The 17,578-nt window shown below is 40.7% G+C and overlaps 1 protein-coding gene across 31 annotated transcripts in view; it reads right to left on the bottom strand.

Moving 5' to 3' along the window:
* Positions 1-17,578, bottom strand: part of ADAMTSL1 (ADAMTS like 1) — a 627,217-nt gene that overhangs the window by 197,440 nt on the left and 412,199 nt on the right. For 20 of the 31 annotated variants that reach the window (XM_074994936.1, XM_074994935.1, XM_074994939.1 and 17 more), the window contains one exon: positions 1,983-2,219. The exons of 10 other annotated variants lie outside the window; for them this stretch is intronic. In XM_074994936.1, the coding sequence (XP_074851037.1) occupies positions 1,983-2,219 (237 nt within the window). Of the gene's footprint in view, positions 1-255; positions 435-1,982; positions 2,220-17,578 lie in introns of those variants that run through there. One more of the 31 variants, XM_074994967.1, reaches the window with a different exon arrangement.

The raw sequence follows: 17,578 nt of genomic DNA, 5'->3' as shown, positions 1-17,578 counted from the left end.
TCCACAGGCAGGCTTGAACCTGGGAAGCTTAGTGCAGGAGCTGCTAGTTTGAGTTAAAAGCCAGCTAGCTCTCAGCTAAGGCTGTAGAGGAGATTCATTCTTTCCCTGTGCAAGTGGTCTGGGCACTCAGCTAATCAGCTGGGCAGCATTTGAATATCTTCAGAGGGGCTGCACAAGCACACAGCTTACCAGGAACGCTGCTTCCAGCTCTCAGCTTGCTTTAGCTAAAACACTTTAACAAAACTGTTCCCCTACCAGGCTCAGAGGTCCTTCTTGGATAAACTGGCTAAGTTTACTTGTCAGAAACATTCATGTCCTCAGCTGAAGCCGAGACAGCCAGCCCTGTTTCAGATCACAAAGGAGATGAATGGAATCATGGAGATGTGTTCTATACTCCCTATGCTGTTTAGTTGCAACTTCCCACTATCTGTAGAGAGCACTTCTGGGTCAGAGTAGAAGAAAGAAAAAGAGCACCTAGAAAAAGAAAACAATACTCAGAGTACAGCTAAAAATCAATTCATGAAGCTATTAAGATTTTTAAAAATACACATGATTAGAGACAGAGATGGGGCTGAGCCTGGAAACTTGGGCCTGGATCCAGAGTCTTCCAAAGTTTAGGAACATTCAGATCCAGAGTTCTGAACCTTACTAAAGTTCAGAGTTTAAATCCATCCAGTTTCTACATAGCCTCATGCTCAAGGGTTGGCAACCTGCAGCTCTGGAGCCACGAGGCACTCTGAGCGCTGCTGCCAACTCCATGTGCAGCTCTGGAGGCTGCTCCCCCTTTTTCCTTTTTTTTTTTAAAGTGGCGTCAGCCTCTGGAGCCACTAAGCAGTCATCTGTGGCAGTGGGGGACAGGGTGGGCAGTGGGGCAGGGAGCCCCAGATGAGGAAACTGGGGCAAAGTCAGCCTGCAGAAGAGCTGTGGGGAGAGGCGGCCATGCCTGCCCTGCCAGAGATGTGCAGCTGCACAGAGGAGATGACATCTGGGAGAAGCAGCAGTAGTGCATAGAGCTCCTCTGCTGAGCCAAGTAAATCCTGCAGTTTGGGGCAGCAGGTTTGGGGCTGAAGGGGTTAAGCCTGGAGATGGGATGGGACGGGGGTAAGAAGTTTCTAACTGGTAAAAATTGTTGTGTGCACTGCTCTTAAAATAGGGGCTTCCAAAAAGTACAGATTGACTATTATTTTTACATATTTATTAAGGACTGTCTCATATTCACATGCATTGTAGCTCTTGAAGTATTAATTTTGTAACTGAACTTGAAAAAATGGCTTGTCACTCTTTCAGTTGCAGACACCTGTGCCTGTGTGACAATTAAAGCACAATCTCGAAAAAGAATAGAAATACTAACCAGGTGCAGTGGAAGAAATTAGATGAATTATAGGATTAATAAAATAATTAAAGATTCAATAATAAAATCTGAAAAAAAAATCAAAGCTACAGATGGGGAAACTGAGGCCTGAAGTGACTTATTCAGAGTTTCTTAACAAATCACTGTATGATCCAGTGAATCACTATCTTCTTTGTGACTTGTAGAGAGAATAATTTGAATGGTAATATTCCAGGGCAGAGTAATTTCCTTGTTCACGGGACGTTCCAAAATATAGGATAATTTTAAATTGTTCCTTTTCAGGGTATTTTTCTCAATATGATCAGCTAATATAGCTAAATGTATAAAACGCAGGAACCATCAACCAAATTTTTTCCAGCTGAAAAGAAGGGAAAGTCATGTCCTGCCAGAGAGAGACTGACAGAGAGGTGAAAAATTCCTCTGTTACAGGACTCTACCCAGCTCTCTCTATAGAACTTTAGAGAAGTACAATTAAAATGATTGTGAAAATAGAACTACATAAAAAGAAAACCCCACAACTGTTCAAATAAAGGGGAAGGGATGGAGGAGGAAAGAAAGGAGGAGTGAGTAACAAAGGAATACTTAGGAAAAGAATCATTACAACAAATGCTAGAATAAGAACTCTGCTTACTTGGCACAAGCCGCTAATGCACATATCCAGTGACTCAGTGTAGCATCGCGTTCCATCAAGAACCTTCGGAGCCAGTTCCACAACAAGGGTTGTCCCTTTAGCTTGACACTTTAGTGAACATGGGTTGTCAGGGTCATTAGACACAGGAAGCCATTCATAAAACTGTCCCTGGTACTTGACATCATTATGTGCAGAACACTGCTGGGCCCGAAAATCCCCTGCCTCTGGAGGGCAGTCCTGAAGAGGAGAAAAGCAAGAATGAAATAGGTCAGCTCAAGTGACCTGTTAACATAGTTGTCATAAATTGCACTGCTGGCAGCCCTGCATGGTGAGTAACACATTTAGTTGTACAGGTTGAACCCTTCTAGTCCAGCACCATCAGGACCTGACTGGTGCTGAAACAGAACATTTGCCAGACGATGGGAGGTCAGTATTGTCTAGCACATTACCAACATTTCCATTGCTTACTGGGCTCTTAGAAGACATTTAGGGGAACATTACAGCTAAATAACAACACAGAACACTGAGAGCGAGGACTGGTGGCTGTAAACAAACTTAATAGGACCACCAGAAACTTAGTCACACCCATGGTAAGCAGGCATCCGGCTAACTAAGATCATGCTGGATTACGGATGTTGCTGGACCAGAGAGTACTGAATGAGAGAGTTTCCACCTGGAGGAGCTTTTCACTTTTGTAAGCATGCTGGTCAAAATATTCCATGCTATTTTATCCGCAGATAGTTCAACGGATTACTGCAGCACTACTGAAAACCACCAAGGCCACTGTAAAATATGTTTCAGCACATGTCCTACCCATAAAACTTATCAGTCATGAAATTTTCTTATTAACTTTAATGCTACATACACAGATGACCCTTTAGCTAACTTTTCTTCTTCATTTAGGGGGAAAAAAAATCACAAAAATGATCAGTTCGAATGTTTGTTTGTACAAGCATTCCTCACTAGCTTTTTCCCCTCACCGTGACCTAAATGACTAAGTGAAGCAACAAGAGCCAGAAAAGCACAACGTATATTTGTATTACTTCAACCTGGCTAATACAGGCTCAGATTTTACAATCCACAGAATCAGCATTCTTTTTCAGGTTTTGCCATACAAATATTAAAAACAAAATCCTTTGCTAAGCTCTCTGGAAAGGTCTCCAAAACATTTTGGGTGCAGACACAAATGCCCTAATTTTCAACAAATTATGTGATAAGAACTGCTAGCTGCTGAATATTTAGACCACCCAGAACAGACTTCACTTAATGGTGAACACACATTTTATTTGAACAGCATTTTCAGAGATGAGATTTGAATGCTTTCCACAGACAGAGATATTGTATCAGTAGCCTTAGCCATAAAAAATACTGAGTTGAGTCTCATGAAATCATGAGATTTCCAAATTTAAGTTCTGTCCGACTGTCTGTCTTCTGTTTTCTGATGCCTTGGGCTCACATTTTAAAGCTTTTCTCTGAAACTTCAGGGTTAAAATTCTTTATTTTTCATTAAATGGAAGCAGAGAGCCTTCCATAATTCCAGGCGCTAGGCCTACCATGCAAACACTATGTAGACTATCTTAACAGTCTAATAGTTAGGGCACTTGCCTGGGAACCCAGCAGCATGGGGATTTGAGCCTGGCTCTCCCATATACCATCCCCACAGTGGGAGGGAGAGTCTTCCATGCTTTGCATGTGAACTAATGGTGTCCCCAAAGAGAACAGCACAACTTTATAATAGAGAAGAGTGATGGGAAAAGCGATTTTGGCCACTTTCTAAGTTAGGTTCATCAGAGTTCTAAAATGAACCTCAATGACCTTCTCCCTGTTAAGTGCAGAGGGTGGGGACAAAGCTGGTCTACTGCATAGTTTTAGTGCTGCAGAACTCAGGCAACAAGCAAGTTCTGAGATTTCATAGTGGAAGAATATAAGAACATGTCCATGCTATGTTTGAAATCATTTATTTTCCATTCTAAAAGAACCCTGAATAATTATACTTAAGTTAGCTGAGTCCCTCTTCAGGCTCCTGGCAAGCTTTCCTGGGGCAAAGTTCTGACATGCTCTACACACTGAACAGAGTAGATACATTTTCTGGATACAGTTCTGCCTTCCTAGTTGTGTATTTGCAGGGAGAATCGGGACTTTCATTCTGCTTTTAAACAAATGAGAAGAAAACAATCCAGGTTTGACCCAAGACCTGGTTGAGCTATGCAGTCACTAAGGAAGGGACAATCTTTGGCCTCACTTCCTGACACAAAAACCTGAGAGTGCATAACCCTCTCTGAATTTTCCTGTTCAGAAGTGTATAGAGTCAGGTCTAATAGCTTGGCTTACACTGTAGCTCACAGAGCCAAGTCCGAGCTCTTGTTTGGATCTAGCTTGGCTCTGCCTTCAAAACTTCCTGGCTTGTACAACTTTATTTTTATAAAGACAAAAGGCCCCATAAAGTGCACAACATGGAGAGTTCATAAACCTGCTTTGTACATGTTTCAATACTACATTTGTTTGCCTGGGTTTTATTTTTAAATCAAAGAAATAAAAATACACAGTCAACTTTACAGGCTCTCAGGACACTGCAGGTGACTGAGACCAAGTGTTAACTACTTGAAGTCTTTGATTTTCATGACCAAAATAAAGTAATCAATTTCAATAGGTGAGCTATGTTTTTAGAAGTTTTCCTGGGAAACGTGAAGCCACTCAAAAGAATAAATGTGGGCACCAACACAAGTGCACACATACTAGCAAGCATGCACAAAAATGATGTGGAGCGGGTAAGAATTTGACTCCACTCTGCAAAGTATCAGGATAGCCTATGATGTAACTTGACTCAAACCCCTTGGAGCCTAGGTCATCTATAAATCTACTCCACTTCACACTGTCTCACGACAAAACCAGCTTACTCCAGGAGTACCCCAGCTGTTCTCCTTCAGTCTGAGAAGATCATCTCCATGTTATCCAAGGTCTTCCTCTTTTGTGTTTTCCTTGTGGGTTCCATGTGAGAGCTTGATGGACCATGCTGGATGATAGTTTTCTGAGCATGTGGTCTAGCCATCCCCACTTTCTTCTCTTGATTTGAATGTCAAGTGGTTCTTGTCCTGCTCTGTTTCACAGCTTCTCATTTGTGGTGCAGTCTTGCCATTTGATGCAAAAGATGTTCCTCAGGCATCTGTTTATGAATATCTGTGGCTTGTGTTTTTTTAGACTTTTTTGTACATTGGGTCTCGCATCCATACAAGAACACATTATTTGTGACCTCTGTATGGGACAAAGTCTTGAAATGCAGCTGTTGCTTTCCCTATCCTGGCATTGACATCCTTGTCTGTCCACACCATTTTTCCCCCTGCAAATGCCCCAAGTCTAGAGCTTAACATAACTGCAAGCCTTGACTAAGCCGCTGCTTCAGGGATGGGGTGAATTTCAGTGGCAGGTACATGCACACAAATAAAAAATATGTACATAACACACACGCTTTTATTCTGTGAGTCTGCTGAAAAATATAAGCAGGTAGTATCTTTGTATACCCAAAGGCAGACAATTAAGAAAAATAACAGCACAAATTCTATCTTCTGTTACACAGGGCATAATGAGGACACATTGAGTGAATGTCAGTACAAAATTTGGCTTGTCTTTGTTTTTTCCTCTGACGTCCATGTGCCAATTTTTGGGGTAATTATTGTTACTGGTTGGTGGTACTATGGTAGTGACCTCATTGTGTTGGGTACAGTACAATCATACAATTAAAGACAGAATATAGCCCCTGCACCAAAGAGCTTACAGTCTAAAAATTGACACTATAGTTGCTGAATGAGCTGGTAAAATAAAGTGATGATATTTTGCCACATGTTTGTTCTGCCCTGTAAAATGTCAACTAAACAATTTATTACACTTTCATATAAGATAATGAGCTCTCTTTTCTTTTTGGTCACAATCTTCATGCACCTCACTTTTTAAACATCTGACCAGCAGTTTTTCAATCAGCAAAAACCATGGGGTCTAAGTATGCCCACTTCTGAAAATCCTTTGCTCCATTTTTTTTTAAATGAAGGTCAACTACTGAACATGGATAGTAATAGAGAGGAAGCCGTGCTAGTCTATACACTATCAAAACAAAAAGCAGTCAAGTAGCACTTTATTGGACAGACTTCTAACTCCCTTAGACAAAGGGTCAATGGGCACAAAACAGACATCAAAACACTCCAGATCCACAAACCAGTTAGTCAACATTTTAATGGAATGGGGCATTCTGTCAATGACCTAAAGGTACGTGTGTTACTGAAAAGGAATTATCGCACCGTTTTGGAAAGGGAAACGGCCGAGCTGGCTTTTATATTCAACTTTGGCACATTAACACATGGTTTAAATCGTGATGGGAACTTTGAGTCAGTATAGGGGCTTGTCTGCATACTTGGCTCAATCTAATTCTTAACCTTCCCCCCACCCCTCCACTCTCTGATTTGCTCACCTTGATTATCTTTTTCTGATTTGTCCTCCTTGCTTACTGTTTTTGGTTCTCTGTGCCTTAAATATTGAGTCTGTTCTGGTCTGGCTATGGTCTGAAGAAGTGGGCCTGTCCCACGAAAGCTCACCTAATAAACTATTTTGCTAGTCTTTAAAGTGCTACTTGACTGCTTTTTGTTTTGAACATGGATAGGGTTGGAAGATGTTCTACTCCTGTAAACTGACATAGCTCCATTGCACCTTACAGCATTACAGAGTTTTATACCTGCTAAGGAGCTAAGCCTGGAAGAGTAACCTGCCAACCTGACTGACCCTGAGATGGGAATTACTCTACCTTAGCACTACATTTAAATTTTAATACTTTTTAGAAAAGCTGTCTGTGGGCTGGTGTAGAAATAGGGCATAAAGACCTTTCTTCTCCCTGGAGAATCAGAGAGAGCTGGACAGGATGGAAAGACTTACTCAAATTAAGTCTCTTTTCAGCTGTTCTCCCCGCCTCCTCATTAAAGCTTTTCAGGGCAGGCAAAAATCTAGTGAGTACATTAAAATAAAATTTAAAAAAAAAGCCTCCAGAATTAACTTTGCCTTGTATCACTCTGCTAGATGTGGAAGGCAGTTTCATGACCATCAGCATGCAAAGGTTTGTGAAATACTTCTGATCAACAGAGTCACTGCATGATACCTGTGAACTCAGTCCATCAGGTCATATCAAAATTATTTTTATCCCTGCAACAACAGACTTTGCTTCAACGGTGGCCAGAAATTCCCCTTACGTGTATGAACCCTACTATTTTAAAACAACCACTGAGGTTTCATGCTCATCTCTTAAGCACCTAATCCTGACTGCATGATTAAGGTTTCATTCATTCCCTCCCCTTCAAGTAATTTTTTTTAACCTGACCTCTCATTTGCCCCTATTGTAATTCATAAGGTCCGTGGAGTTCTGCCATATTGAATACCATTCAAAACACTTTATATTAATCAACAAGCCAGTGAAGAAGATAAGATGAATCCCAGATGTCCCTTGATGGCGATAGGTAGATCAGATTACATGGGACAAAAGAGGGTCAGGCTTTTTAAAGTTTACTTAGTGGGTGAAATGTAAAAGATCATATCTAGGCTGTTATAAGGTGGAAGCAGTCGTGGAGTCTTTAAAACAGTTTACAGTATAGATACTTGTATATTTTCAGAGGCCAAGAGAGATTTACTGTAGATTGAGCTTTTCCTTTGTGCAAAAAAAGGCTATCAACTGGACTATTCTGTATAGCATCTGACATAACAGTTTATTGAATCAGTTCCATATCCTATGTGCTGTAGTTTGCCTCCACAGGTATATTAATAAAAAGATAAATCCTGAGATCCTCCTTCAGTGGGATTCTGCCAAGGTAAAGATTGAGAGTATGTCTGTCTACACAGCCTGCAGCAGCAACCCTCATATTCCAGGTCAACACATATGCACGAGCAGGGTTTATGCTGGTAGTCGAAAACCAGATGTGTAGACAGTGCTTTGAAATTACAGCTCAGGCTGGAGTCTGTGCTCTGAAACTCAGGGAAGGCATATTCTTCTCCACATCGGCTTTTAGAGTGCCAGCAGGAGCCTGGCTAGCCCAATTTAGTCAACCTGTACCAGGAGTCTTGCTGCCTTCTGTAGAGATAACCCATAGATACAAAGAATGGGAGATGAATCAGCTGCAACAGAAGTGATTTTTATAAATGAAGGACTTGCAGAGCTTTCACTAGGCTTAGCTCACTACTATTTTTTCCACTTTACTATTCTAATGATTTTTCATAATGTCGTTGGGATTACACACATTTATGTTTGATCCTTCAATTAAAAAGAAGTCTTAAAAAGAGAGAGAAATTCATGGTGTGATATAATCCAAAGGAAGAATGAACAAATCCAGGACCTCAATGATAGCATTCTCTGAAACACTTCCAGTTCCATGTCCCAGGTGGACAGGCAGAACTGTATGGTCTCAATGTGTGGCAGAGACGATGGTGTAGGGAAGAGGGGTTGAGATATATTAGGAACTGGGGAAACTTTTAGAAAGGGGAATACTATACAGGAAGGATGGGCTCCACCTAAACCAAAATGGAGCCAGATTGCTGGCATTTACAAAGGTTGTGGAGCAGTTTTTAAATCAGGGTCTGGGGGAAAGCTGACTGGGTTGGACAGAGACATCTCTTAGGGGAGGGTCTATAGATATTCTCCATGTTCCAATAAGGAGGACAGGATGGAAGATGATAAAATATGAGTAAGATCTGATGAAAAATAGTCAAATGAAAAAGAGTGCTTCTCAAATATATCAGGAAATGGCAGACAAACAAACAGGGATACATTTTTAAAGTGCTTCTACACAAATGTTATGTGTCTTAAGATGGGAGAGAAAGAGTGCCTCGTATTAAAGGAGGATATTGATATAACAGGCATCACAGAAACCTGGTGGAATGAGGATAATCAATGGGGCACAGTCATACCAGGGCACAAAATACATGAGGAGAACAGAACAGGTCATGCTGGTGGAGGAGTAGCACTATACATGAATGAAAATGTAGAATCAATAGATGCAAAAATCTTAAATGAAGCAAAATGTTCAGTAGAATGTCTGTTGATAGTAATTCTGGAACCAACAAGAGGAGAAGCAGTTCTTAGTCCTTAGTGGTGCTCGAGTTCTTTGAAGGGGTCAACAAGCACGTGGACAAGGGGGATCCAGTGGATACAGTCTACTTAAATTTTGAGACAGCCTTTGATAAGGTCCCTCAATAAAAGCTCTAAAGTAAGTTGTCATGGGATAAGTGGGAAGGTCTTCTCATGGACTGATGATTGGTTAAAATACAGGAAACAAAGGGTAGGAATAAATGGTGAGTTTTCAGAATGGAGAGAGGTAATTAGTGGTATCCCCCCCAGGGGCCATACTGGGACCAATCCTATTTAACATTATTTCAATGATCTGGAGAATGGGGGTAAACATTGAGGTGGCAAAATTTGCTGATGATATTAAACTATTCAAAATAGTTAAAGCAGACTGTGAAGTGCTTCAAAAGGATCTCACAAAACTAGCTGATTGGGCAACAAAATGGCAAATTAATTTAATGTTGATAAACACAAAGTAATGCACATGGGAAAAAATAATCCCAGCTATACACACAAAATGATGGGGGGATCATTTAGCCATAACCACCCAGGAGAGAGATCTTGGAGTCATTGTGAATAGTTCTCTAAATAACTTCCACTCAATGTGCTGCAACAGTCAAAAAAGCAAGGAGAATGTTAGGAATCATTTAAAAAGGGGTAGAGAAAAAGACAGAGAATATCTTATTGCCTCTATATAAATCCATAGTAAGCCCACATTTTGAATACTGTGTACAGATGTGGTCACCTCTTCTCAAAAAAGATATATTGGCATTGGAAAAGCTTCAAAGAAGGACAACAAAAATGGCTAGGGGGTTTGGAATCGGTGCCATATGAAGAGAGATTAAAAAGACTAGGACTTTTCAACTTCGAAAGGAGGAGACTAAGAAAGGATATGATAGAGGTCTATAAAATCATGCGAGGTATGGAAAAAGTGAATAAGTTATTTACTTATTCCCATAACATAAGAATTAGGTGTCACCAGAGGAAATTAATAGGGAGCAGATTTAACACACACACACGCACGACACTTTTTTCCCCACACAGTGTACAGTCAACCTGTGGAACTTCTTGCCAGAGGATGTTGTGAAAAACCGGACTTTATCAGAGTTCATAAAAGAACTATATAAATTCGTGTAGGTTAGATCCATCAATACTTACTAGTGAAGATGGGTGGGAATGGTGCCCCTATTCTCTGTTTGGCAGAGCCTAGAAATGGATGACAGGAGAGGGATCACCCAATGATTACCTGCTCTGTTCACTCCCTCTGGAGTATGTGGCATTGGCCACTGTTGGAAGACAGTATATTGGGCTAGGTGGAACTTTGGTCTGATCTTGTATGGACGTTCATATTTTCTTAAGTTCTTAGAGTGTTAACCAAGTTAGATCCTTATTAAGACCTAATTGTATAGTTTGGAATTTCCAAATGAGCTCCAGTTCTTACTGTGTTATTTAATTTGGGGTATATGTTTAAGCTGGGCCTCTATTATGGTGTCTTTGAAAAGTTTCCATGCAGCTTGAAGGGATTTTAGTTTTGACACAGTACCTTTTAATTTTGGCTTTTTTTTTTTTTTTTGCAATAGACTACTGAAGTTTTCTGTGTTTTTGGTTCTTTTATGTAGAAGGATGTCTACTTTTAAATCCTTTAATAAATGTCTGATTTGTGCTAATTTATCCACTGATGCAGAGACATTCTGGTTTGCCCAACATGTATGAGGTCCTATTGATGTGGTTTACGTAGGTAGGCCCTGTGTTGACATCACTTGCATAGGTATGTGGTGAGAGTTGGCAACACAGTTTGTTGCAGGGCTGGCTTCCTGGGTAAGTGTTTCTGAGCTGTGTTGTGTGGCTGTAGGTGAGTACTGGTTTCAGGTCGGGGGCTATTTGTAGGCAAGAACTGGTCTGTCTCTGATGATCTGTAAGAGTGAGGGCTTGCTTTCCAGGATAGGTTGTAAGTGGTCAACGATGAGCTGGAGGGGTTGAGCTGGGCACAGCAGTGTTCTACTATTCTCCTTGTTGGGCTGATCTTGAAGTACAGTAAACCATCAATTTAATGGACTAATGGGGGAGGAGGAGTTAATGCCAAAGTCCATTAAATGTGAGGGTTAACTTGCACTCGGATAGCACGCCTCCCAGCCAGGCTTCCCCAACACCCTGCTCCCCCCCCAAAAAAAACAAAAAAACAAAACCAAAATAAAAAACCCTGTAACACAGGCGATACACCAGAGCTGCTGAGCTGGAGCCGCCACTGCCAGAACCTCCTGGAGTCTTGGGCTGCTGCCATGGCTGGAGGAGCTGTCACCATGGCTAGAACTGCTGCAGTTGGAGCCACCATAACACTGCCTACAGGGTGTGTGGCACTCAGCGTGGCATTGCCTACAGCCATTGAGCAGCTCTGGTAGCCACAGTGAGAGCCCCAGCCATGGTGGCTCCTCCAGTGGTGTGGTTCTTGGAGGTGTGGTGGCTCCTCCAGCTGCAGTGTGGCTCTTGCAGTGATGGCGCAGCTCTTGCTACTGTGGTGGGAGCTCAGCTGTGGTGTGGGTCCTGCCACAATGTCAACAGTCCCAGCCCCGGCGGGTCCTGCAGCCACTCCAGCAGCAGCTCCCATGAATCACCAGCATTTATGTATTTTCTTTGTGGTGGGGGGTGAGGCGGTGGATTCAGTGGACATCAGGACCAATGGGTGCCTGGCGGATGTCCGTTTTCCCTGAAGTCTGCTAAATCGGGAGTTTACAGTAGGTGACTTCTGGTTTTTTCAGTCTGGTTGGTCACTTTCCCAGCTAGGTCTATAAGTTCAATAATGCATAAATCCATTCTTCTGTTATCAAGTGTGATCAGGACATACTGTGCAGATGTACAGTAACTCTGTTTATGAATTGGTCTACAGATTCCACACAAAAAGTCAACACAATCTCATCTACACCCACAATGATAAGTTTTGTCTTTCTGCTATCAAAAGCACCCAAGGAAAAAGTTGACCAAGAATTCCTAAATTAGCACAACATCAGTATCATAAATGAAGACTGTTTTTCAAAGTCTAACAAGAGTCTTCTTTCCAATGAAAAGTAGTTCACTACAACATTCAACTTCTCATACCCATTGTGGAGCTTGTGGCTATGAGGGCCAACTCAAAAAGTCATAAACATTCAAAATAATGATGTTCTAGATAAAATTAACTTTCCAAGTCTCTGACACAATCTTTAATTCCTAGCCATCTAAAAAGTGTTTGCCTCCATCTATCATGAAAATACTCAAAAGTGGAAGTTATGATATAAATGTAGGTAGCTTGTTGTCAAACTGCTTTGGTAACCATGGTGTGTATGTGGTGGTGGGGAAAGGGTGAGTGGAAGAGGTATGAGATTGTTTGTTTCAGGTGTTGGGTTCATGGGAATTTGGTGACTTTTTCACACTTCACTGAAAGAGTATTTAAATGTGCAGTGAAAAAAAATCACAGATTAGTATGAAATCAACTACAGTAGACTCTCAGGTTTGTTATTTCATGTTAGGTGAAGCCCAGTGGATTGCAACCTGCATTCGCTTTGGGCTCTTGATGAATCACACAGCTATGCTGAGAAACAATATTCTCTCTATTGCAAAGTGATTTTGAACACTCTGAAGTTTTGTTGACAGAGCATGCGTCCAGACTGAACAGGTGTTTGATGAGATCTGTTGGTTGGGAACGTTCTATCAGCATCCCTGTACACTTCGTTCCACAACGCATAAGGGATGTCTTGACCGAGGGGGTTCTCTCACATGTGGATGGGCCAAATGTTGGAAAAGCTTCTTCCAACAGAACTGTCAGCAAAAGATACACAAATGCATTGTGCAATTTGTGTATCTTTTACTGACAGTTCTTGGCAATCTAGGACACCGCTCTAGAAGGGTCTTACACAGCAAATGGACTTAAAATGAGAACTTTAACAGAAAAACTGAAAATGATTCCTATTAAATTATCCAGATCAATTCTAGTCTGGCCAGAATCCTGAAGTGACACTTGCGAGGAAGGAGCATAAATGAGTACTTGCAACAATACACCTTCTCTGCCCTACCAATATTCTTGAGAATATTTATTTAGGATCAAGCCTATCTTTAAAAAAAACAATGGTTGTGCAGGATTCATTGCAATTTTGCTAGATGACAGGGAGATGTGAATGCAGACCTTAATGAATCTATCAACACAATGCCATAGTTAATGGCATTTGTCCACCAAAATATAGAACAAATTTTGAGACAGTTACTATGGAAGTAAATTCCAAAAATGTACATGTCCAGAGGGGAAAAAAAATTAAGCAAACACCTTGCACAAAAAGGGCTATGTTAAATAACAGTTGGTCTGAATGTGGAAGAACTGTCATTTAAAGCATAATTCAGTTCCTGCTCTGAGGTTCAGTAAAATTTGTGTTAATAAAGAGATTCAAGTAGACTTATGGGTACCTTCTCCATATGGGCAACTTTCCAAATGCTGGCAGCCTAATCAAGTGGCTTATAGAATCATCCAAGTGAGAGAAAATGCTTACACTTGTAACCAAGCTCAAACTTGGGTGGATTTGTTAGAAAATATTGTATTGATATGTCAGCCACCGGAAATTAGCAAAATAAATTCTGCTAAATATCTGAATAGATCTGACATTCCCTCCAGCAAGGGCAGTGCTGAGCATAGTTGCAAGCCAACACAACCTGTCTGAGAACATCTCACATCAGATACAAGTTTGACATTTTTAAGTGCAATTATGTAACAACAATGGCCCTTAAAAAAAAAAAGGACAATGGTGTTGATGCTTGTTCAACAAAAGGATTATGTACTGGTAAAAAGCAGGAATGGAGTGAGGTAGTTTCCATGAGATTCAGAATATAGTGTAATCAAATAAACAGTGTCTGATTCCAAAGCCAGAAGGAACCATTTTGATTGTCTCATCTGTTCTTCTATATACATCAGGCCACAGAACTTCCCCAAAATAATTTCTTTAAAAATGCAATTGCTATTTAAAATCATAATTGATGGTGATGGAGACTGCATCAAATCTTCCAATGGTTAATTACTCTCATGGTTAAAAATGTACGTGTAATGTTGTACCCAAACAGAGGTGGTCAGATGTCGGGAGAAGTGACTCTCGGCAATGCTCACAGGATTTGGTGGTTTGGGCTGGATTGGGATGAGCAAACTTTTTATGTCAGGCCCCACTTTTCATCTCTGCCGTTAGCAGGGCCCCCACCTGTCTTATGTAATCCAGACTGAAGGAAACTTTGGTTATGTTCAAATTAGAAAAAAATACCTCTTTCAGCACGTGTAAGAAAAGTATGTAGAATGTAAAAACTTTATTAATCAATGTATAAATATGAATACACATAGCTAAAAACATTTCAATGTTTTTAATGAGATGGATGAGCCTGAGATCCAGCGGACGATTGTGCTGCACCTTCATTATGAAATTTCATGCCCGCCCCCACTTTGCACACCCCTGGGTTGGACTAACATTCTGAGGGTCAATCTTGAGTCTGTATAACTGATCTAAATGTTGGTACAAATACAGGCATTGCTGTGAGCTTTCCAGCACAGCTTGTTTTCATTTGAGGAAAAACAAGTCAAGAAGAACCTTGTTTGTGGTGGTCAAATTGCTAGGAAAGATTCATCGATGTGTTGCAACGTACCAGCATGCTTGCACAGGAAGTATCAAGCCAACTGGATGGAATGTCTGACTTGCTCAACTGCTTATCACTAGATCCAAGACTCAGTGCATCGAACAGAAAAGCATCAGTGACAAATCTGAACATTTTTAACTGTGCAAAAGTGTTTGAATTTTGGAGACAACAGATGCTTGGGTCAGAGAAAGAAAGCAGTGGACAGTTGAGTAAAAAGTTGGCGAGGGAGCGGCAGATCAAAAGAGTGAACAAGAGGTTAAACGATGGCCTTAGAGTAAATATGGTAGCTGAGATACAAACTGAAGCAAAGAAAAGACAACTCACTAAGTCAAAAGGAAAATATCTACCTATAATGTACCTATAATGCAATACTGCAGAAGAATCCAGATCCAGAAATTCCATCCAGAGTCACATTTAAAATGTTTACTTTTCATATTTAAGATATGTTGTCCTCAAAATGTGTCTATTGCATTTGGAATAATTTTCTAACGAAAATCATCTGTGCTCCCCTCCACTATCAGAATTTCTACAATGGTTGGAACCATATGTGGAATCAATATTTGAATTTATATAAAGATGTTTCTGAAGCAATTAAGAACTCAAATCATTTTCAGATTTTCTCATTCCTACTTTCAATATTTACACATAGAGCTTCGTATTCACAATATTTTCAGTTTCTGGTTGATATAAGGCAGTGTTAACTGGTAAGCATGCCAAATCAGATGTATTCCTTCATGGGAGTGCTCAAAAGCTTTCTACACAACAGTGTCAATCTCTCTCACAGCCCCCAGATGTGACTGGGGCTCTGAGAAGAATAACACAGGTCACTGAAGAAACAGATGCACCTCTTTCCTCTCCTCTCCTTTTTCCCATTGTGCTTCCCCCCAGTAATCTAATTTCAGGATGAATTAAAAGCAGCTGTGGCAAAAATCCCACAAATGATAATGTCTGTGAAAACATGTTCATTGCCAGACTCCAAGAAGTACACTTCCAGTTCTCTAATTTCATCTCCCAAATAAAGAGATTGCTTTTAGCATTTATAACTGCCCTTCTTCAGGAGAAGACAATCATATAAACAAAGGCACGTGAGCTGAGAGACATGGCTGCACTACAGCATAATTTTAAGTCCAGTTCCACCCCTAGTGCATGTAACATAGTGGCCATTTAAGCTCGTGCAGCTGTCAATCTCTCCAATGATCAGAAAGAAAACTTTCCACTGGAAAAATAATGAAGATGTGCCTAGTTTTAGTATGGATTTCGAAAGCCCTTGACAGAAGTAGAATGAAAAGGTTGGTTCATCCAAGATAGTGTCTCCTTCGTTTTTTAGGGGTTTTATGGAGCAAAATTTCAAAATTGGATACTTCACGTGTGAGCAAAAATTTACATGCAACTGTGTGCCTATGTTTCTGTGCCCTGATATACAAGAAAGATATCTGGGCAAACTAGCCATTTGTAGGCACGGTTGCTGGATTTGCTTTTATCGTCATGATAATTGTGCATGCAATTACATAGCTCAAAAATGTGACTCAACTCTTCTGAAATACACTAGTAATAGCTTACTAGCACAGCTACATAAGGGAGTACATCTCAACCTGTTAAAATGATTCTCCTTTAAATAGGTGACTATTTGGAAACTGTTGCTTGTTGATCAAGTACACTGAGCATTCAAGTCAGATGTTAGCACCATTTAGGTCAGTGTTTCTTAAAATTTTTGAGACCCTCCCCCAAACACAAAACAATTACTTTTTTTTTTTAAATGTGGAACATCTATACAAATTTTCTTCAAAAAATTGTTGTCAGGCCAAAAAACAAAAACAAAAACAAACAAAAAACCAACATATGCAGCAAAAACAAATGAAGTAATATTGTACCTGATATTAACAACAGAAAATATATACCATCACTGTATATTTCCGAACACTCCCAGTCCACCTGTGAGTTGTTCATGGAACACCAGTGTTCTGCAGAACATAGTTTAAGAAACACTTATCTAGGTGACAAAAAGTTAACAGAGGGGAGCACTGACTACACTAAGATCTTAATCTAGAAGGTCTAAAGTTTATTTCTCATAGTGCAAGTGCTGCAAAACCTATTTACTAAGTGAACAGTGAAGCAAAATTTAACAATGCAGCCTCCTCAGAATAAGTTCATGCTGGCGTACACACATAAGGATGGCTGACAGATTTGCTGGGCTCTTGGACAAGATGGAAAGGGGACAGTTTTGTACCTACAAGAAGGGGCGGGGCCTCTGGTAGACCACCCAGGGCTCTGGCTGTGATTTACCAGTCCTGGGGCTCTGGCACCAACACAGCAACACTAGCAGCAGTGGCAGCCTAGGGTGCCTTTACATCTCTTGGTCCTGGGACAGCTGACCCCGCCCCATTTCTCCCCTCCCTTGTCAGTGGGCCTGCTACATATTAGGGGTGAAAACCTAGCCACACTTAAATTAGAAGCAAAACTTTCTCTGACTTAAACATGGCCAGGATTTCACCACAAGAGTTAAAGTTTTGATTAATAGGTGGCAGATAATCAAGTGAATTTTACATTACTAGCATGAACCAATATTGTTAAATATTAGGCCAATTAAGACACTTCTTCCAGGCAAAACTATAGGAGCTTTTATTCTGAAGAGAAACCATCCATGTCCACAGACCTAAAACTGAACCTAACCTAAAAATAACATTTTTTAAAAAAAAAAATCCTCTGCCTTAGAAAACCAGCTCAACAATACAATCTACATGAAGTCAGTTTCTCAGAAGTGTGATTCAGCAATAGCAAACCCATGGAGAGCAGGATCCTAGTACATTTTGTTTCCCTCTGTGCGTACATTTGCCAAGGATGCAGGGAAGGGGGTTCACAAAAGAGAGAG

The sequence above is a fragment of the Carettochelys insculpta genome, chromosome 5, assembly GCF_033958435.1.
Source record: "Carettochelys insculpta isolate YL-2023 chromosome 5, ASM3395843v1, whole genome shotgun sequence".
Taxonomy (NCBI): domain Eukaryota; kingdom Metazoa; phylum Chordata; order Testudines; family Carettochelyidae; genus Carettochelys; species Carettochelys insculpta.
The sequence above is the reverse complement of the archived record's forward strand: the minus strand, read 5'-3'. Positions and strand labels throughout refer to the sequence as shown.